At 44.2% G+C, this 23,372-nt stretch overlaps 1 protein-coding gene across 1 annotated transcript in view; it reads right to left on the bottom strand.

The window, feature by feature from the left end:
- ATG2A (autophagy related 2A) overlaps positions 1 to 23,372 on the bottom strand; it is a 214,730-nt gene that overhangs the window by 115,268 nt on the left and 76,090 nt on the right. Inside the window, exons 23-27 of the mRNA XM_073604869.1 lie at positions 20,734 to 20,927; positions 18,351 to 18,431; positions 17,462 to 17,568; positions 10,808 to 10,900; positions 10,508 to 10,578 (exon numbers count right to left, since the gene is read on the bottom strand). Of these exons, the coding sequence (XP_073460970.1) occupies positions 10,508 to 10,578; positions 10,808 to 10,900; positions 17,462 to 17,568; positions 18,351 to 18,431; positions 20,734 to 20,927 (546 nt within the window). The remainder of the gene's footprint in view (positions 1 to 10,507; positions 10,579 to 10,807; positions 10,901 to 17,461; positions 17,569 to 18,350; positions 18,432 to 20,733; positions 20,928 to 23,372) is intronic.

A 23,372-nucleotide genomic window follows, 5' to 3' on the forward strand; every position in this document is an offset into this window, starting at 1 on the left:
ACTGATATCACTATTGAATACTAATTATTTCTTACCGGGGAAGGAGGAACACATATATTTCACAAGGTGGGCGGAAAAAGATGTGATACAACTACAAGATGTGATGAGGGGAAGCAGATTGTATGCTTACACAGAAATCACACGGGAATGAGGGAATAAACCACTGGACAAATGGAGGTATACCCAGAAACAGCACTTTGCACAATCACTACCGCAACCATTGAGAGGAAGAGATCAATTGAGAGCTATAGAAAAATTATTTAGTACCCCCACTTGTGTGAAAGGGAGCATATCTAAAGTGTATAAAGTACTAAAGGAGGAAGCAAGTAAAGGATACCCTACTTTTCTGGAGAAGTGGGAAAGAAAAATAGGATACCTAAAAGATGAGGAACATAGAAGTAAGATCTTAAAAATGGTTTATCTAGCGGCAAGAGACTCCTGGACGTATGAAATGGCCTATAAGGTGATAGCGAGGTGGCACAAGACGCCACAGCGGGTTCACGAGTATGACGCTGAGACCCCTCCAACCTGCTGGAGGGGGTGTGGGGCGACCGGATACTTTGCACATATTTGGTAGGAATGCCCCAAAATACAGGTGTATTGGGAGGAAATTTTGGGAGAAATCCGGCAAATAACGGGTGAGCAGGTTAATAAGAACCCCTGGACGTGTCTGTTCCACGACTCGGAGGAAAAGACATTTCAATATGGCAAATCGGTGGTCCCACACCTCCTAAACGCGGCAAAAGCATTAATTCCGTGCTGCTGGAAGGAGTTGGAAGCCCCAAGGTTAAGGGAGTGGATAATAAGGGTGGAATGGGTAAGGGGAATGGAAGAATCAATCCACCTGACGGAGGGCCTACGGGAAAAATACTACAGGACCTGGGCGAAATGGCTCGAGTTCAGGAATACGGAGAGATACATGATAATTATGGATCCCTGAGGGCTGGAGGGAGAGAGAGGGGGATGAGGGGAGAGAGAGGGGGATGAGGGGAGAGAGAGGGGGATGAGGGGAGAGAGAGGGGGATGAGGGGAGGGGGGGGTTGTGTCTCTTTTTGTGGGTGGGCTTTCCTTTTTTTTTTTTCCTTGGGGGGGGGGGGGGATTAGGAGAAGAAAACAAATATATTTTTACTCTTTTTGTATATAAAAAGGAAAAAAGTTAAAAATTCCTTTGAAAGCCATATTAATAAAGATAACTGAAAAAATGATAATGATAATGATAATACATTTTTATATGCCACAATGATGCGAAAACGAGAGATATGAATGATGCGAAAACGACACATACTAATGACTCTGTTGAGTTAAATCTCTCTAAAGTGTAGCTGAAGTGGGGGAAAAAAACATTCAGTCAATCATTTTCCACCCAGCTCATTTGATTTTCAAATTGACTTTTGTCGAGCTGGGTAGTGCTGACAGAGACATCCATGGCTTGAATTCCAGCTGTTTCAGCAGTAATCAGCCAAAATTTGAGCCATCTAAAGCTGGCCATAGATGGTTTGAATCTTGGCTGGTTCAGCAGAAACAGGCCAAGTTTCGACCCATATATGGGAAAGGCTGATTGTACCCAAGTTAATCGATCAAAAGGTACAACCAGGCTAGCAATAATCACTGTGTGTTCTCCCGGCAGGGATGGCTCCCAGCACCCCCCACTGGAAGAATACAATAGCTCCACAGGAGGGATTCGCCCATCAACACTGACTGTGTTAAAAGGGGAATCAAGCAATTTTCTTTTCTGTAATCTGTGGTTGCAGGAAAGAAAATTGCATCATCTATGGCTGGCTTAATGGCTCTGTTGAGATTTTCTAGCAACTCTCAACAGAGACCGTTCAGAAGGAAACAAAGCAGTATGAGTAAAGAAAGTATATAAGAAGGGAAGATCTAGATGATAAACAATTCTGAAAATATGTGTTCCAGTAGAGTAAACTTGTAGACATTATAAACTAGCCACAGTGCTCTATAAGACTCAGTTCACACTATAAACCGCAGGTGAACCACACCGCATTCCTGTTCAATTTAGTTGCAATTCAGTGTGGGGCGATTTGAGCCCATTCATGTTAAATGGGCTCAAATTGCATCGCATTGCCCCAAAGGCATGCATGCAGCAATTCTGCAACCGGATTGCATGGTCGTTTTTTTACCATGCAATCTGGCGCCGGTGTTCTGTCAAGAAGTGCCCCCCATCAAATAATGCCCGCATATGCGCAGGACGGAGTCTCACTTCAGCTGATTTGCTGATCAGCTGGAGTGATGTGACCAGGGCGCAAGTGCACATTGTAGGAGGCATCTCTCGATGGGAGATACTATTTCACGGCCACAATTGAAACCTATACAAACAGCGGGGGGGGGGACCATAGTTCTCACATTGTGCGTCGCTGTTGCAGGGTGGCTTTACAGTGTGCTGATGGTCCGGTTTTGTCTGTGTTGCAAGGCGGGTTTGATGTGTTCAACGGCCGGTTTTGCATGTGTGAAAGGTCGGGTTGCAACACAGACAAAACCAGTTCTTCAACACAGCCACTAGCCACCCTCCAGCAGCAGCAATGCACAATCTGAGAACTACAGTCTCCCCCGCTGTTTGTATAGGTTTAAATTATGCCTGTGAAATGGTATCTCCCATCTAGAGATACCTCCTGCGATGTGCGCATGCGCCCTGGTTACGTCAGCCCAGCTGATCGACAAATCAGCTGTTGTGCCGTTCCGTACGGCGCATGCACAGAACATACCAGGCACTATTCGATGGGGTGCACTTCTCGACAGAACACCAGCAAATGCACTGCATTTTGCAACCTGCATGTGGGGTGTCAAGATTGGTGTGTTTGCACCGACATCTGCTGTGGGTCGCAAGGGCAATATGATTTGAACGTGGTGTGGGAAACGTGCATGGATCACAGTGTTTCCTGCACTGCATTCGTGTGAACCTAGGCAAGATAGCAAATTGTATATGACTGAGGGAGTCCTTAACAGTCTAAAAACCTAAATAACATCATGTATTTTTTAAAAAGAAAATATGTATGGTAAAAAATTAGGAATGAACAGAAAAAAAACAAAAAAAACTTGTGTTTCAACATGAATATCTTCACAACATTAATCTCAGCAGAAATGCTATGACCACCACTGAACACTGACTTCTACTTGTCCGTAATTTAGTTAAAAACGGGAATAAATCCATTCTTTTTTGTGTGTTTCTGGCTCAGAGAACTTAAGCACAGTCTGGATAAGCAATGTTTGACCTTTCCCTTTAGCTACATATAATTACTTAGGGTCTGCCTCAGATGTCCTACATAAGCTGCAGGTAGAGATTATCAGATAGAATACAAAGCCCTGAAGACCTGGGACATAAAGTTGCGTGACATGGCATGATGATTCACATTGTTAGAGCCATATTTTCAAACATGGACTTGTCCACACATTGATGTCATGCTATTATTACAGAATTGCACCCAAAAGATTTTGTTTTCTGGTAGCTGAATGAGGAAACCTCAGTAAGGCCTGGTTCACCTTTATGCGTTTTTTGGTGCTTTTTGCAAAAACGCACTACAGTTTATTTAACATGGTCAATAGACTTCAATGGAGAAGCTGCAGAAAAGCGTGTAGTGCGTTTTTGCTGTGATAAGCATTTTTTAATCTGCCCAACAAATTATCTAAACTTTTTTTTTAAAAAAGCATAAAAAATGCAAAATGAAAATCGTGGTAAAATCGTGTGTGCAAAAATGCAAAACACACAGCAAAAAGCACTGCAGAAACAGATCAAAAGCAAACTGCATAGGTGTGAACTGAGCCAAAAAGAGAAGTACTCACTGTAAATATAAAGGTTCGGTTTTTTTGAAAAGAACAAGTCTGCATTTTATGTTCAGTTTAATAAAAAATGGAAGCGGACGAAAAACAAATGTAAACAGAACAGAACTAAACAAAAGATGGATCTAACCTGAACCAAACTGAATCACCTTTTTCTTAGCAAAAGCGTAACTGAACGGATGACACCTGTGTGAAATGAACCAAACTGGTTTGAAGTCCCTTTTTAGGCTGGATTCACACCTACGCATTTTTAGTGCTTTTTGCATTTTGCAGATTTGTACTACAGCCCATTTAACATGGTTTCCTATGGAACACGTTCTGTAGAGCAAATCTGCAAAATGCGAAAAGCAATAAAAATGCATAGGTGTGAATCAAGCCTTAAAGGCCATTAGAACTGGAGATTGTTTTATGTTGGTGCTGTTAAATAATGGATGAGCTGGAATTTTTCTACCAGCTCTTTATCTGCTGATCAGATAAAGATGAATATGGGGCAGTATTTAACATCTAGAAATAAAAATTATATGTCTGCACTAAGTGATAGATGAATTAAACAATGTGAAAAATGTGTCAATTCATGACCTGCAGCTAAGCACTATAACCCAGATACAGGGCACAAAATAAAAATACAAAAAATAAAGTGCTGCGCTAAGTATAAACACAAGATGATCCTGTGCAAAAAAGCATATATGAAAGTAAATATATCACTGTATTATTAAATTGCAATATGACCATAAATATTAAATAACAAATTCAAATAAAGTGTAACTATACAGTGCACATATGATGAATTGTATTATACGCAACCAAAATATTTAGTTTTAGTGCGATCCCATGCGACAAAAACAAGATGTAAAAGTCACATAAAAAAAACACACAAAAGTGCAAACAATATACAAATTGTAAAGTGCAATGGTAAGTTTGGGCATAAAAAGTCTCTATGCATGAGAACATATGTGAAGAAAAATATTTAGTTGTAGTGCGATCCCATGCAACAAATGCAAGATGGAAACAGTCACATAAAAAACGCACAAACGTGCAAACAATGTGCAGATTGTAAAGTGCAACATTATAGTAGTAGTAGTTTGAGCACAAAAAGACTCTGTGCATGAGAACATATGTGAAGAACATATAACACAATAATGAATGTATAATGCATCATAAATTCAAATAAAGTGCAACTATGCAGTGCAAATGTGATGGATTGTGTTATATACAACAAAAATATTTAATTTAGTGCAGTCCCTTGCGACAATGCAGAAAGAAACCAAAGTCGCATAAAAAAACGCACAAAAGTGCAAACAATATGGATGAAAACAGTTTGTTCATAGATTGCTGAAATAAAATATGTGACTTCACAGTGCAGCATAGAACGTGGATTGAGTGCTCATCACCGTGTTTCCAGTCACCTCATTAAGATAAAAGGCTTACCAAAAAGCCTGCGACCTCCCTTATGCTTTTAGTGAAATGCAAGGTTCGCCATTTGGAAGATTTCAGCATTCCTCTCCAGAAAGATCCATGGACATCCACTCAAATCCCAATGATGTGAACAGCAGGATAATATAAAAAAGATAAAAAGGCTCCAATAGTATAGAATGTCTTCTCAAGACGTTTTATTAAAAGACAGGAATTGCAGTACAAAAACTCCAAGGCAAATATGTAAAAATTGCGGTAATAGTCCTTACAAGGAAAAATAGACATACAGGTCCGTTTAAAATCAAACCACGCATATGCAGAACGTGTGTGCGTAGTGTCGTCCTGCATATGCGTGATTTGATTTTAAACGGACCTGTATGTCTATTTTTCCTTGCAAGGACTATTACCGCAATTTTTATATATTTGCCTTGGAGTTTTTGTACTGCAACTCCTGTCTTTTAATAAAACGTCTTGAGAAGATATTCTATACTATTGGAGCCTTTTTATCTTTTTTATATTATCCTGCTGTTCACATCATTGGGATTTGAGTGGATGTCCATGGATCTTTCTGGAGAGGAATGCTGAAATCTTCCAAATGGCGAACCTTGCAGTTCACTAAAAGCATAATGGAGGTGGCAGGCTTTTTCGTAAGCCTTTTATCTTAATGAGGTGACTGGAAACACGGTGATGAGCACTCAAACCACATTATATGCTGCACTGTGAAGTCACATGTTGGATTTCAGCAATCTATGAACTTTTTTCATCCATAATGTTTGCACTTTTGTGCGTTTTTTATTCAACTGTTTTTTTTCTGCATTGTCGCATGGGACTACACTAAATTAAATATTTTTGTTGTATATAACACAATCCATCACATTTGCACTGCATAGTTGCACTTTATTTGAATTTATAATACATTATACATTCATTATTGTGTTATATTTTCTTCACATATATTCTCATGCACAGTCTTTTTGTGCCCAAACTTAGTGTTGCACTTTACAAATTGCACATTGTTTGCACTTTTGTGAGTATTTAATGTCTATTTACCTTTACCTGATCAGCAGATTTCATTAGCATACTGCTTAAATGTTAAGTTATTCAACCGCATGCAATGCACGTGGTTGCGGTGCAGTAGTGCGGCCTTTACAAGGTTAAATCAGCTGACGAGGAGGCAAAGTAATGCCTCTTCTATGCCTGACAAATTCCCTATGAAGAGCGTTCTGAATTTGGATCGCTATTTAGAGAGCACCAGACAGGATAACAAGGCCTTAAACTTTTGTACTGAGAAGAATTGAGAACAGGTGCACTTGTTTTCAATAGAAAGGAGTGCAACGATGTTACATTCTTTGTTCAGAGGATACTGTTGACTAATTTCTGCCCTCTAGTGGACGATAAAACATTCAGTTTTTTTTACTAGTCTTTTAATTTTAGTACTCTGAATTATTTACATCATGCAACCAGGGTGCCATATCAACCTGGGGTGCATTCTGGGTTCTTCAGGGGTGCCTTGGCAAAAACGCCTTAAAAATGCCCCAAATTGCCCAGAAATTGTCAACAAAGTAGCTAGTGGATCAAGCATGCCTTTTTGTTACACAAATCCACAGTTTTTTTTATTGTGCACCATTCCAACCTTGGGCACCATGCAGGCCAGTTGCTGGCATCTTAACAATCAATGATATTATTGGTTGATAAGGAGGACATCAGGCACCTGCTTCCTTTGCTTGCCCCTCTCCATCAGCACTGGGGTCATGTTAGCTGAGAGGTGGAGGGAAACAGAGAGAAGCAAAATGCTGGAATATTAGCAGGTACCATGTGCAAAGGTGTATTTACTTTGAAAGACTAAGGGCCCTTAGTCTGACACTGGTGTGCTTTTGCTGTGCTAGAAAGCACATGTCCAGCGCAACAAAAATGCATCAAAATGATTGCCCTTTAAATCCTATGTAACTTTTCACATTGCTGCGCTGCGTTTTGAAAAGTCCTGTGCATGCTGCACATCTTTCCAAAAGCGTACCAAAAATGCATCTTTCATTTAAGTCAGTCAATGGAAAGTACACCAAAAAAGCTCCAAAAACACACCCAGGGTGTGTTTTTAGGTGTGTTTTTGAGGTCACATTGCTTAAAGATGCTGGTTGTTAAGGACTGAGCACCTGCCAGCATCCTTAACAACCAGTGAATAGCTGATGGTCAAGGGCCAGCATATGTCAGCATCCTTAACAATCAGCAGATAGCTACACAAATAAATGCCCCCCCCCCCCCCCCACAGTGGTCACCATTCTCCAGCTCCTCTCAGCTTCCTTCCTGCAAAGAAATCCATCCGGCCGCCCCCTTTCCCCCCTCTCACATTTTCAGTGCTGAGATGTTACTGGCTGTCTCACCCTGTCCTTCCAGCTCCTCCCCCCTCTGGTGACAGCATGGCTCCTGGACAAGCCACTGAGCAGAGAGGAGGTGGAGCATGGTGACTGCCACGGGTGTACAGAGGGGAGGCATTGTAAGTGCCAACCAGTGAATAGCTGGTTCAGGAGAAAGGACCTGATGGCATCCTTAACAACCAGCTATTCAGATGCGTTGAACCAAATTTTTTTGTTTTAATCGATTTTATTACATTTTTCTTTCCACGATATAAAATAAATACAAAATATATAGCAACAACAGTAGTTTGCTAGTGTAACCTACACAGCAGCATTGGTACACATAAGACAACAAGAAACAAAAGTTGGACTGCTCATTATTATGATTAAAAGTCCAGGTAGTTATTGTGGGTCGACTCACATCAGTTCCATGATGTGGAAGGCCCTGATTGAAAGGAAAACAATGCCTGGATCAGTTCACTAACACCAAGCTGCATTTTTTCTGCGCTTGTTTTTTTTATCATATTATTGTTTTTTCACCATCACACTCAATTCACAGTCAGTCATTCTATGGATAGCACAGGCATGGGAAAAAAAAATTACATTATGCATCATGAATGTTATTTTTTTTTAAACATTAAATATTTACATTGTAATCGCCATCTAAATGTGCCTGCTTTCAGCATCTTCAAGGCCCCCTCACAGAATATTACAGGTGTATGTAAAACTCCAAGCAACGCTCTTTATAGTTTTAGAGGAAATGACTTGAACCCCTAAAAGACTTTCTATTGCTGCCTATGACCCGGTTGGAAGATTTATTCTTATTTTGTCCCGGGGTCTATTGACACCAGGACACAACACTAGGGGAAACACAGATTTTATTAGTTATAGATGGTTCCATATTTTGTTCAGGACCCCTACAACAATGCCTTTCCTCTGTAGTGTTTGTTCACTAAGGGCCGGTTCAAACTGCTGCGAAGTCAGAGTTCGGATGTGATTCGCACCGCACTGCAAATCACACGCAATTTCTGTGCGATGCGATTTCAGCCAAACAAATCGTATGGCTGAATTTGCATCAAACTCGCACAAGACCCTTTTTTTTTGCCCGCAGCATTATCGGATCACATGGGTGTTCACACCCATGTGATCCGATTCCTGTCCGAGTTTGCAGATCGCACTGCGATATGCCAACTGATTTGCGGGTGTCATTAACTTATAACTGACACTCCCAGCAGTTTCCCATAGGACAGTGTGAACTGCCGCCGGGAAACCTGCGATGCGGGAACCAGCAGTGAATTCGTAGGGTTCCCGCATCGCAGCAGTGTGAACCAGCCCTAAAGCACAACGCATGTGGCATTTTAACTACCATCTGCATCCATCTTACATCATCGTTTACATATGTAAACATCAATTCAGAAAGACTACCAAATGGACTTAAGGGTCGGTTCACACTGAGGCAGCACGACTTGCAGCGCGACTGCCTCAGGCGACCCAGGACATGACTCAGCGGTGACTTGCAAAATGACTTCTGTATAGAAGTCAATGCAAGTCGCCCCCAAAGTAGTACAGGAACCTTTTTCTAAGTCGGAGCGACGATTAGAACGGTTCCATTGCACAGAACGGGACGCTAATTGTCAGGCGATTAGGTCGCCTGACAAGTCGTCCCAGTGTGAACCGAGGCTTACCATATTGAAATACTGCTATCTTATGGCTAGAATTGAAGTCTTTGTAAAGAAAAAAAAATGTTTTATAATTTTTATTTTACCTGTTCTGGGTTTTGGTTTTGCACAGAGGAGCATCGATCCGCCTCTTTTTCAGGTCCCCCAACTGCGCTTTGGGCTCCTCTCCCTTGCCGAGTGCCACCATGGCAAGCCGCTTGCTATGAGGGATCTCATGCGTGCTAGCTCCCGACCTCTGTGTGTCCATAAGACACAGAAACCGCAGGTCAGCCCCATCCGCCTCCTCACTGGCTGTGATTGACAACAGCGGGAGCCAATGGTTCCTGCTGCTACATCTCAGCCAATGAGGAACGAAATACCCGGGAGAGCCTCGGCTCTCGTGCACATCGCAGGATGAGATCGGGTTAGGTAAGCATGGGGGGGGGGTGCGGGGAGCTGCACACTGAAGGTTTTTCACCTTCGTGCACAGAATGAAAACCCTTCAGCCTTTACAACCACTTTAAAGTGAACTGTGGACCAACATTTTCAACATTTTTCAAGTAGCGCAGAGTAGAAGCTCCCTGAGGTTGTTTTTGCCATCCATCGCTCTATTTGGGGATATTTTTCCACACTTCCTATTGAGAAGACACAACATGAACTGAGAGCAAGTCTTGCCCAATTGGGCAGAAACCCTAATTTTTACATTTGTCAGAATAAAATTTACCAATGAAAAAAAATTCCTCTATTTCTGTCTTGGTTACAACACTAAAATCTTTTCACATAGACCCCTTTCACACCGGGGCGGTTTGCAGGCGCTATTGCGCTAATAATAGCGCCTGTAAACCGACCCGAAACAGCCGCTGCTGTGTCTCCAGTGTGAAAGCCCTGAGGGCTTTCACACTGGAGCGGTGCGCTAGCAGGATGGGAAAAAAAGTCCTGCTAGCAGCATCTTCGGAGAGGTGAAGGAGCGGTGTGTATACACCGCTCCTTCACATTGAAATCAATGGGGCAGCACGGCTATACCGCCGGTAAAGCGCCTCTGCAGAGGAGCTTTGCAGTGGTCTTTAACCCTTTCTCGGCCGCTAGCGGCCGAATACCGCTGATAAAACGACGGTAAAGCGCCGCTAATAATAGCGGTGCTTTACCACCGACGCACCTCCCGCCCCAGTGTGAAAGGGGCTATATGATTATACTATCTGGATAACATACTGAAACTCCGTGTTTCCTTCCCACAGATGACACTTACATTTGATGTGTTACTATATCTTATCACTGGATCAAAACATTTCATACCTTTTTTTAAATCAGTTACATCAGCTTCACATTTGTCTGACAGATATAAAGCAGAATCATCTAAAATAAACCTGAGAAAAACAAAAAAAGGATGTTAACTCAATATAAAGCTAGGCAGGGAGGAAAAAATAGAGGTATGAGACAGATAAAAGTAATAGAGTGGGTGGAAGAGAGTGAGAGTTGGACAGAATAAGAAAGAGAAAGACAGAAGGAAAATTAAAAGTCTAACTTGACCCAAAACCTCTTCCTTTAGCTAGCAGAAAAGTTAAAACACATGTTGAATGACTAGACAGCGCTCACCTGAGTAGGAAGGTAGCTGTATCCACTACAATGTTACTGGATAGAGTGAATGTTTCTGCTGTGAGCAAAACTCTGACAGGGAGGTAGAGCGGTCTGAAAAAAAATAAATGTATTTTTAAATTTTATATTTAATAAATAACATGGTCCTCTCATGTGGTGTAACCAATATTGCAATAACATTTAATGGACCTTATTGGACCTTTAAAATAGATTTCAATTTTATAAAAGAATCAATGGTTACAACACTTGACAAACTAGAAGGCAAAATGCAATATTTTAATATACTGACTGCACTGTACTGCTCACAACAGCAGAAAAGCCTTCTTGAAGCTGACCCCTTATTGTTCTAGAGGCTTACTGCTGTGCAGAAGGAAGCCATTCTTTAAACCAGAGAATGGGAGGCTCTAGCGTGACTCACTGTCAGGGGCCTCCTGTGGCAGTGACAACCTCACTCTTTGGCACCTGTTCTTCACCCGGGCGGCGCGGCTTCACACTGTCCTCTCTAGCTGCCGCACGGGTGTTATGTGTCTGTACTCATAGAGGGAGGTTTGTCCCTGGGGCGGTCTGTACTAATGGGGGGTTGTCCTAGGGGGTCTGTACTAATGGGGGGGTTGTCCTGGGGGGTCTGTACTAATAGGGGGTTGTGCTGGGGGTCTGTACTAATGGGGGGGCTGTCCTGGGGGGTCTGTACTAATGGGGGGTTGTCCTGGGGGTCTGTACTAATGGGGGGTTGTCCTGGGGGGTCTGTACTAATGGGGGGTTGTCCTGGGGGGTCTGTACTAATGGGGGGTTGTCCTGGGGGTCTGTACTAATGGGGGGTTTCCTGGGGGTCTGTACTAATGGGGGGCTGTCCTGGGGGTCTGTACTAATGGGGGGCTGTCCTGGGGGGTCTGTACTAATGGGGGGCTGTCCTGGGGGGGTCTGTACTAATGGGGGGGTTGTCCTGGGGGGTCTGTACTAATGGGGGGTTGTCCTGGGGGTCTGTACTAATGGGGGGTTGTCCTGGGGGGTCTGTACTAATGGAGGGGGAGTTGTCTTGGGGGGTCTGTACTAATGAAGGGGGGTTGACCTGGGGGGTCTGTACTAATGAAGGGGGGGATTTGTCCTGGGGGGTCTGTACTAATGGAGGGATTTGTCCTGGGGGTCTGTACTAATGGAGGGGGGTGTTTGTCCTGGGGGTCTGTACTAATGGAGGGGGGTGTTTGTCCTGGGGGTCTGTACTAATGGAGGGGGGTTGTCCTGGGGGGGTCTGTACTAATGGAGGGGGGTTGTTCTGGGGGAGTTTGTACTAATGGAGGGGGGTGTTTGTCCGGGAGGGTCTGTACTAATGGAGGGGGGATGTCCTGGGGGGGGGGGTTTGTACTAATGGAGGGGGGTTTGTCCTCTTGGGGGGTCTGTACTATTGGAGGGTTGTCCTGGGGGTCTGTACTAATGGGGGGTTGTCCTGGGGGGTCTGTACTAATGGGGGGTTGTCCTGGGGGTCTGTACTAATGGGGGGTTGTCCTGGGGGTCTGTACTAATGGGGGGTTGTCCTGGGGGGTCTGTACTAATAGGGGGTTGTCCTGGGGTCTGTACTAATGGGGGGTTTCCTGGGGGTCTGTACTAATGGGGGGTTTCCTGGGGGTCTGTACTAATGGGGGGCTGTCCTGGGGGGTCTGTACTAATGGGGGGCTGTCCTGGGGGGGTCTGTACTAATGGGGGGGTTGTCCTGGGGGGTCTGTACTAATGGGGGGTTGTCCTGGGGGTCTGTACTAATGGGGGGGTTGTCCTGGGGGTCTGTACTAATGGGGGGTTGTCCTGGGGGGTCTGTACTAATGGAGGGGGAGTTGTCTTGGGGGGTCTGTACTAATGAAGGGGGGTTGACCTGGGGGGTCTGTACTAATGAAGGGGGGGATTTGTCCTGGGGGGTCTGTACTAATGGAGGGATTTGTCCTGGGGGTCTGTACTAATGGAGGGGGGTGTTTGTCCTGGGGGTCTGTACTAATGGAGGGGGGTGTTTGTCCTGGGGGTCTGTACTAATGGAGGGGGGTTGTCCTGGGGGGGTCTGTACTAATGGAGGGGGGTTGTTCTGGGGGAGTTTGTACTAATGGAGGGGGGTGTTTGTCCGGGAGGGTCTGTACTAATGGAGGGGGGGATGTCCTGGGGGGGGGGTTGTACTAATGGAGGGGGGTTTGTCCTCTTGGGGGGTCTGTACTATTGGAGGGGGGTTTGTCCTGGTGGGCGGTCTGTACTAGAGGAGGGGGGGTTTGTCCTGGGGGGTCTGTACTAATGAAGGGGGGATTTGTCCTGTGGGGGTCTGTACTAGTGGAGGGGGGGTTTTCCTGGGGGGTCTGTAGTAATGGTGGGGGTTTGTCCTGGGGGGGTCTGTACTAATGGAGGAGGGTTTGTCCTGGGGGGTCTGTACTAATGAAGGGGGGATTTGTCCTGTGGGGGTCTGTACTAGTGGAGGGGGGTTCTCCTGGGGGGTCTGTACTAATGGAGGGGGTTTGTCCTGGGGGTCTGTACTAATAGAGGGGGGGTTTGTCCTGGGGGTCTGTACTAATGGAGGGGGGTTGTCCTGGGGGGTCTGTACTAATGAAGGGGGGCTTTGTCCTGGGGGGATCTGTACTAATGGAGGGGGGGTTGTCCTGGTGGGGGTCTACTAATGGAGGGGGGTGGTTTGTCCTGGGGGGTCCATACTGATGAAGGGGGGTCTGTACTGAGAGAGGGGTTTATACTTAGTGGGGGGTCTGCACTGACGAAGGGGGGACTAAAGTTGGTGGAAGGAGGGTGACACCATGTTATACCGCACCTGGTGACACCAACCCTAGTGCCGTCACTGCAGCTGCGGGCTCTCCTTTCGCCCCTTCCCCTCCCTCTCCCTCTCCTCCGCACGTGCACTGCTATACTAGTGAGCGGCACTGGCCAGCACAGCCTCCCACTATGTTTCTTCCCCCGCCTTTATATCAGCTAGGGAAAAATAGAATAGAAAAAGGAGAAGAGGATTGTGGGACATGTAGTCCTGAGGACTGGCAGCCCCACTGTAACACGGAAACTGCAGCCCACACAGCAGGCTCAGCTGAATGGGAGAGAGAGAGAGAGAGATACAGGAGCCTGGGAAAGCTTTCAGGGAAGTACACCCAGGACTCCAGAGGGAGAGGGCAGTGCTGAGGGAACACCATCAGAGAGGAAACCCCACTGCCCTGCTCCACCAGAGTGAAAGACGCACAGCCTGGTGCCATCCCTGGCAGAGAAAGGAATGGAGTCATTGCCAGAATACAGATCTGGGTTCTACCCAGCGGAGTCACCATGGGCAATTCAGAGTGAGCTGACTCCTGATCAGAGGAACCATCGCTGGGTCAGGTGAGAGGGCCGATCGGCCATTATCTACTAACGTCCATAGGAACTGCAGTCTCTGACCATCTCCTGTATCGTATCATGTCTTCAGTCTCTGACCTTCTCTTGTATCATGTCTTCAGTCTCTGACCTTCTCTTGTATCATGTCTGCAGTCTCTGACCATCTCCTGTATCATGTCTGCAGTCTCTGACCTTCTCTTGTATCATGTCTGCAGTCTCTGACCATCTCTTGTATCATGTCTGCAGTCTCTGACCCTCTCCTGTATCATGTCTGCAGTCTCTGACCCTCTCCTGTATCATGTCTGCAGTCTCTGACCATCTCTTGTATCATGTCTGCAGTCTCTGACCATCTCTTGTATCATGTCTGCAATCTCTGACCAGCTTCTGTACCATGTCTGCAGTGTCTGACTGTCTCTTGTATCATGTCTACAGTCTCTGACCATCTATTCTATCTTGTCTGTAGTCTCTGACCATCTCCTGTACTATGTCTGCAGTCTCTGACCATCTCTTGTATCATGTCTGCAGTCTCTGACCATCTCCTGTACTATGTCTGCAGTCTCTGACTGTCTCTTGTATCATGTCTACAGTCTCTGACCATCTCCTGTACCATGTCTGCAGTCTATGATCATCTCCTGTACCATGTCTGCAGTCTATGATCATCTCCTGTACCATGTCTGCAGTCTATGATCATCTCCTGTACCATGTCTGCAGTCTATGATCATCTCCTGTACCATGTCTGCAGTCTATGATCATCTCCTGTACCATGTCTACAGTCTCTGACCATCTATTCTATCTTGTCTGTAGTCTCTGACCATCTCCTGTATTATGTCTGCAGTCTCTGACCATCTCTTGTATCATGTCTGCAGTCTCTGACCATCTCTTGTATCATGTCTGCAGTCTCTGACCATCTCTTGTATCATGTCTGCAGTCTCTGACCATCTCTTGTATCATGTCTGCAGTCTCTGACCATCTCTTGTATCATGTCTGCAGTCTCTGATCATCTCCTGTACTATGTCTGCAGTCTCTGACTGACTCTTGTATCATGTCTACAGTCTCTGACCATCTCCTGTACTATGTCTGCAGTCTCTGATCATCTCCTGTACCATGTCTGCAGTCTCTGATCATCTCCTGTACCATGTCTGCAGTCTCTGATCATCTCCTGTACCATGTCTGCAGTCTCTGATCATCTCCTGTACCATGTCTGCAGTCTCTGATCATCTCCTGTACTATGTCTGCAGTCTCTGATCATCTCCTGTACCATGTCTGCAGTCTCTGGTCATCTCCTGTACTATGTCTTCAGTCTCTGATCATCTCCTGTACTATGACTGCAGTCTCTGACTGTCTCTTGTATCATGTCTACAGTCTCTGACCATCTCCTGTACTATGTCTGCAGTCTCTGAACATCTCCTGTACCATGTCTGCAGTCTCTGAACATCTCCTGTACCATGTCTGCAGTCTCTGAACATCTCCTGTACCATGTCTGCAGTCTCTGAACATCTCCTGTACCATGTCTGCAGTCTCTGAACATCTCCTGTACCATGTCTGCAGTCTCTGAACATCTCCTGTACCATGTCTGCAGTCTCTGATCATCTCCTGTACCATGTCTGCAGTCTCAGACCATCTCTTGTATCATGTCTGCAGTCTCTGACCATCTCCTGTACTATGTCTGCAGTCTCTGATCATCTCCTGTACTATGACTGCAGTCTCTGACTGTCTCTTGTATCATGTCTACAGTTTCTGACCATCTCCTGTACTATGTCTGCAGTCTCTGATCATCTCCTGTACCATGTCTGAAGTCTCTGATCATCTCCTGTACTAGGTCTGCAGTCTCTGACCATCTATTCTATCTTGTCTGTAGTCTCTGACCATCTCCTGTATTATGTCTGCAGTCTCTGACCATCTCCTGTATTATGTCTGCAGTCTCTGACCATCTCCTGTACTATGTCTGCAGTCTCTGACTGTCTCTTGTATCATGTCTACAGTCTCTGATCATCTCCTGTACTATGTCTGCAGTCTCTGACTGTCTCTTGTATCATGTCTACAGTCTCTGACCATCTCCTGTACTATGTCTGCAGTCTCTGATCATCTCCTGTACCATGTCTGCAGTCTCTGATCATCTCCTGTACTATGTCTACAGTCTCTGATCATCTCCTGTACCATGTCTGCAGTCTCTGATAATCTCCTGTACCATGTCTGCAGTCTCTGATCATCTCCTGTACCATGTCTGCAGTCTCTGACTGTCTCTTGTATCATGTCTGCAGTCTCTGACTGTCTCTTGTATCATGTCTACAGTCTCTGACCATCTCCTGTACTATGTATGCAGTCTCTGACCATCTCCTGTACTATGTCTGCAGTCTCTGATCATCTCCTGTACCATGTCTACAGTTTCTGATCATCTCCTGTATCATGTCTGCAGTCTCTGATCATCTCCTGTACCATGTCTGCAGTCTCTGATCATCTCCTGTACTATGTCTGCAGTCTCTGATCATCTCCTGTATTATGTCTGCAGTCTCTGATCATCTCCTGTACTATGTCTGCAGTCTCTGACCATCTCTTGTATCATGTCTGCAGTCTTTGACCGTATCCTGTATTATGTCTTGGGACTCTTTCTAACAGAAGCCCTCTCTGTGTGCATCAGAGAGACTCCCCTCCAGGTCTCATTAATGTTCTCTCTTCCTGTATTTTCTTTATTGTTAAGAGATCATGGGAGGATTTCAGGGTAACGAAGACTTCTTAGAGGAGCAGCTCTGTATTTGAGTCGTTGCCATAGAATCGTTTGTAAAGGGGAGGAGTTGGTAAGATGACCACGCCCATGTGGGGGCGCCAGAAATATTTCTGCACCCAGGCGCCGGTGACCCTAGGATCGGCCCTGCCATTCACACCTGAGCGTAGCATTTTTAGGCAGAAAGTCGCGCAATTTTGTACAGGTCAAAAGGTTGCCAATGTAAAAAGCAGAAAAACGCCCGTAATCTGCCTAAAAAAAAAGTTCCAGAACTTGTTTGAGCTTAAGGCATTATGGAACTTCTGGCTTCAAGCGTTTTGTAGTGGAGATGTGAACCATCTCCATACAGAATAATTGATTTTTTTTCCCCTCCAGAGTTTTGTAGCTTCAGGCTTCAAGCTACAAAACGCTCAGGTGTGAATGGGGCCTAAGGGCTTACATACACTTTGAGTCACCATATGCCTCCCAATGCGGTTATCGCAAATGCTGGTCATATAGTGGTTTCTATTGGCCTACATTTTACAAAACTATACTTCTTGAATGCAGTCCACTGGAGTACATAAAAAAAATGGAAGTTAACTTCTATTCATTAATACCTGTAATCCACAGCACAGCTGAAGAGATGAGTGTGCAGTATGGTGATAACAGCTGGTGGAGTGTATCCCAAGATAGGTTCATCAACTACATCTAGTAAGTCCATAATCTAACAATGAGAGATGAGAATAAAAGAGCATTCTTTTTTTTTTTCTATTAATGAAAAATTTGCTATTAAAATGTTAACATAAAGATTTTTTGAGTGCCAAAATACAATCCATGAATAGGGAATCTTAAAAATGGTTGAATTACATGCATGACAACCTAAGCAGAAAGAGTTATTGTGCATATTAGAGGGAAGGGGGGGTTGAAACCACAATTAAGTAGGCTCCAAACTGCTGAGCCATACACACAGCATCTTATATAATGCAGATCTCTCCCTATGCACCACAACCACTGTCTTGTATAGGCAGGGAGACAGAACACCAATATATGAGTGACAACCAGTGACTGTCAAGTGTGGGAACACCATCTGAGCTCACAACCACAGATGAGAGGTAAAATCTACTGCAGAGCTGCTGGGCGATAACTTGGATGTGACAGTCTATCGGCTCCCTATTCCCCTCCAAGTTCTTATTGACAATAAAGCTTGACTTTCTGGCCCCCTCTGCAACTGCATCAAAACCAATCTTTCCTTTTCACACCAGCATAATGACTCTACCAGAAAGCAGGGAACGTCTGCTTTGTGGATTCTCCTTAAAATGTTGGGACATTACTTTTACAGCCCATATGATTGAGGCAGTGTTCACACCAATCTCATGTACTAAGCTTTTTTAGCATAATCATAGGGTTACAATCTTTATGGCCCTAGCTGCCAACACAGAGAACAAATTAAAAGTTTACATCCAAAACAGGGAGTGGACCAAAATATTGTGAAAATGCAAAACTTACTTGACTATACCAGCTTTGGTCTGGCATTGCCATGTAGTGACGTAAAGTAGCACCATCAAGCCTCAGAGCTACCAAGAACTCCTGGAATGAATGAAAAACAAAGAAAACGATTTGCAGTATCCAATAAAAGGTTTATGCATGTGAAAACAACTCTACCTGGATAATCAGCAAGATTGTCCCAAGAAGAAGGGAAGGTGCATGCTTTCAATTCCTCACACTTATTTTTTTTTTTGTGTGTATATATAGTATAATGTAAATGTTGCAACTGCTTTTATATATGATATTTCCGTGATCTGAGCATTGAAACGGTATTAGTCTACATACACTATATATTTAAATATTATAAATGTATGCATAACCCGCTTTCCTTTATGACCTCCTTTTATCTGCAGGACAAGATTATGGAGCAGGTCTGTGAGAAATTGTGCCCATTCAACCCGAAGATCATTTGAAAAGTCAGTTACAGGTGTTAGTTAGATGACAAGACTAGGCTCACAATTGGCTCAGTAGGGTTGAGGCCAGGGCTCTGAGCAGCCCATCAAAGTTCCTCCACACCAGAATTGGATCTAGGAAGCAGAGGAAAACTGGCAGAGGGTACTGGGGCAAGTGGTCACATTCTCCTTATTACATGACACAACTATGTATGTATATTGCACCGACCAGAAACTTTGCCCAAGTTTTTTTGCTAGTTCTGCTGATTTGCTGCACATGCTATGGAGGTGCTGCAAACTATTTTACTACTGGGAAGCTGTAGTTGACATCATTAAGGTTTATTGATTCCATTACCCGGGATCCACTAGTGCAGGGGTAGGCAACCTTTCAGGGGGTGAGATCTACCTTGGCAACATGGAAAAAAATCAAAAGATCCCTGGGGGAAGGGGGTGCCCTTTAAAAAAAATAGCTATCGAGCGCCCAATAAAAACACAGCATAGTGTCTTGTGCTCCCCCAAATAGTATCCTCCCCTCACAATAGTGTCCTCTGCGCCCCCCCCCCCCCAGTAGTTTTCCTACCCGACTCCCTCCCACAGTAGAGACCTCTGCTTCCCCATAGCAGTGTCCCATCACATCCTCCACTATAGTGTCCTCTGCCCCCCCCCCCCTCCACCCCACAGTAGGGACCTCTGCCCCTCCTACTATTGCAGTGTCCTGTGTCCCCTACCCCCCAAAAGCAGTGTCCTCTGTCTCCTTCACAACTCCCCATTGTAGTGTCACCTGCACCCCCATAGCAGTGTCCTGTACCCCCCAAAGCAGTGACCTCTGTCACCTTCACCCCCCCCCCAAAAAAAAGAAAAACACTGTCCTTATTACATTAACACTAATATCCCTAAAGAGAAATTGACATCCAAATAGGGGATGCCCACAGAAGTTTAATACATTCTGGGACCCATAGCCATCAACAACTGGCTTAATCTTGTTATGCAGCGCTAATTTCAAGGGTAAATTTGGAGACTGGCCTACCATACAGAGAACTAGTGCACTGCATAGACCTATCCATGCTAAGATAATAGCACAAGTAAAGATAGGAGTGGTGATGAGGACACCCTGCAGAGAGCACAGGTTCCTAGTTTTACATGTTAAATATATGTTCCCAACAAATCAGCTAGGAAATAATAGCCATACACCTTTGATTATATGCATATACCTTTCATTTGCAATTTATTGAAGACTTGATAGGTACAAGTTTGCAATGATTCTTCATAATGTGCATTATGGATATGCACAAACTGCTTTGCTTGTTGGTGGAGTATATGTATATGGTACTTATCCTAGGTTGTTATGCTCTGTATCTGAAGGTTATGGACACAGTCTCCGCATCAAATTCATTTGTCCACAAGTAAATCATGTGGGAATAGGGTCTTCCCCAATGGTTACAGCTAGGTTGGAAGTCTGCAATTGTCAAAAATGTCTTTGTATGCTGTAACATTACTCACTAGAAATACATGAACTTAATATTGAAAGAAGTCCACATACTTTTAGCCATATTGTGCGTTTGATAGGTATCCAAAAATATTTAAAATGGCTATATGATGTAATACATGCATTAGCCTTTACAGTATACATTTTATAGATTCTATAGACACAGTAGAGTCCCTCAATGTAGCAGTAGTACATACACTATTCCTAATATCCAATTGGCCAATGCTAGTTCTAATAACAGTATGAAAGTGTAATGTGCTCTAACAAATCAATGCCATAACACTGGAGAACGAGAAAGCAGCAAGATACAAAGTGCTGCAATTTTTTGAAAATTTCCGAAAAAACAGTTTATTAGGAAATAATAAAACTTCTACAACATTACTGAAAACGAAATCAGATACCGGTACCCTTTTATATATCACAGAAGATGTTAATTTCACTAAACACTATACATTTTTTGCCATACCTTGACATTTTTCACAAGGTTTAAGTCAATACGGACAGCCAGAGAGAGCATCTTTAAGTTCTTTTCTTTTCTGGTTGATGGCAACTGTGCAGAAACACCCTCTTCTGAGATATAGATCGTGGGGTTCAGGTTTTCAGGCGGTACAAATGTGGGTATTTCTAAACTACTTGGTGCTAGGTAGTCCTCTACAGAAGCTAAATGTAGAGATAAAAAAGTCACAAAGTGAATAAACACAAAAAAATATGATCTCTGTACACATACAGAGGAAGTTTTTCACCTTCATGTTATACTGCTATCTATAAAAGGATTAGATACTGACAAACAAAAAGGCTATAGGACAGCCCAGGATAACCTCTCTCCTACTACCAGCATGCCTCAGTTATGCAGCATGATCATAAACACAAACGGGTGGACCCCGTGTCCCCAATGGACACAAAGAACATGATTTTAGAGAGAATACAAAAATTGTATTTTCTTTCTTGTCTATTGAGGGACAAAGGAAGTCTTTCATGATGCCCAAGAGCAGTCCAACTGAAGGTTGGGCAACAAAGCAAACAAATCGCTAACAGGCTCAAGAAAATACAACAGGGAACTGGGGATTGCCTGCAGTTCAAAGAACTTCCTGAAGTACCATAAACTCTAAGCTGGCATCAGGCGAGGCAGAGCTAAGACAACTTGGTCCAGGATCCCAAAGAGAGCCAGTCTGAGGAAACACAGAAATTTTGGAAAGGAGAATGCTAGGGGGAATGGCAAATAAAACTCAAGATTGTAACTCTTGGGCGTCACCTCCCACACCCAAGCATCTGGGAAATGCATGATGTCCAAGCCTCCTCAAAAGTTTGACATCCCCAGACTCTGGAATGTGGCGGCATACTTTCCCCCCCTTACAGGGAAGAAGACTCGTCCAAGGATTTGGTAGACTTTTAAGAGATTTCACCCAGTCAGACATCTGACCCAAGTAAAATCACAGCCAAAAGACTGGTGAGACCTGCCAGTGAGAGCAGAGATCTGAAAAGGACATATAAATTTTTATCTGTAGGGTCCTTAAAAGCAGTTGATCCTGCCTAGGGGTTAGTAGTCGCCGTGTAAGACACAGCTTAATCCACAGAAGAGATGGATCACTTATCAATAAAATCTGTACCAGATACAAAGCTAGCAAGCTCTTAAGGGAAGTGAACAGTCTATCAGGACACTTCCAATCATTATACAGAAATAGTTTGTAAAGCAAGTGTAGAGGGCTGATCTTTGCTGCCCTAGGGACCGTATACGATCTAGGGCTGAAAACAGCACTGATAGAACAAGTAGCACTAGGCTAATCCTCTAGTTGTAAAATGGTGTGCACTGCATCAAAAAGAGTCAAAACAGTCTCCTTTACCTTGGGTGTAATGGCAGTCGACTGCGGCGACTGCAGGGAAAGCTTTTTCAACAAGCATTTGAGCGACTCCAAATCAGATAAAATCTCAGCAGGCTCAAAAGTCATTAAGATCACAGGTAAATCAGACAAACTATTTTAGGGTTAGGGAAAGGGCATGGGAAAGTCGTATGGCCTCAGCGATCAAATTCAGCAAATTGGGTAATTTGGGTCATTAAGTCCTGCTTAATTGTAGTAAAAACTTTAGATGACAGGGCAGAGGATCCAGCTACAACAGATTGTGAGACAGATTGAGACAACATGACTCTGGGCTGCAAATGTTAGCACCATCAGTAGGCATTCCAACACATTAGCTGGGGGAACCAGGTACAGTAAGACTGCCCAACCACCTCCCCATTTTCTTCTGCAAAAGCTAAAGCTCAGGGTATGAGCTGGTAGCAGGTGAGGGTCAAGTAATTGTGGGTGAGCAGCAAGATTAGATCAAAAGTCAAAGTTCCATGTGTCTTTTTGTAACAGCAGGAAGATGCTTTTTTAGTGCTGTGTGACAGGAAAGAGAGCATGCAGTGCACTTGTGACACTTCACCTTGCAAATGACGCCAATGCTAAGTCACACAACATTAACCCCTTTCATGGCAGAGCCAGCAGGAAACTAGGAATAATGGCATCCAGCAACCACCAAAACTGAAAGAACTTCCAGTGCCCAGCCTTCACTAAATGAATAATCAGAGACAGAGCAAGCACAGAGACAATGCCAGTGGCTCTGAACCCAGAAAGTGCTTTACCAGAGCAATGTCATGAAAGCATCCCACGTGGAATCCAGCACTTTAAGGCCAGCCCCCCCCCCAATGTCCAGCCCAGTTGGGTCCAGATGTGAACAGTCCAAAAGGCTGGCTGAGGACGATCATGCAGGGTAACTGTCGATGAGATAGGAAACCTACAGCAGAAATGTAGAGAAGAGTCTCGATTGAAGAATAAAAATTGTAAAGAAAAAAATTCCTAGGAAACTAGAAAAAAACTAGCACACTGATAGTAGGAGTGGTTATTTTACACTGGCATACGCATTTTTTTTTTTTTACCAGTGTTGAATCCTCCTATAGGTGGCAGTATAAGTCTAACGGTTTAGACTTTCTTTGTCTCTCAATGGATAAGAAAGAAAATTATGACAAATGTTTGAATGTATCCGGCACTCACAGGAATGCAGCCATGTTAAGATAATGCTTGGTAGGGTTTATGAAAGCATAAAATGTGTTTCTAAAGTGTCTCCTGT

The sequence above is a fragment of the Aquarana catesbeiana genome, linkage group LG11 (assembly GCF_042186555.1).
Source record: "Aquarana catesbeiana isolate 2022-GZ linkage group LG11, ASM4218655v1, whole genome shotgun sequence".
Taxonomy (NCBI): domain Eukaryota; kingdom Metazoa; phylum Chordata; class Amphibia; order Anura; family Ranidae; genus Aquarana; species Aquarana catesbeiana.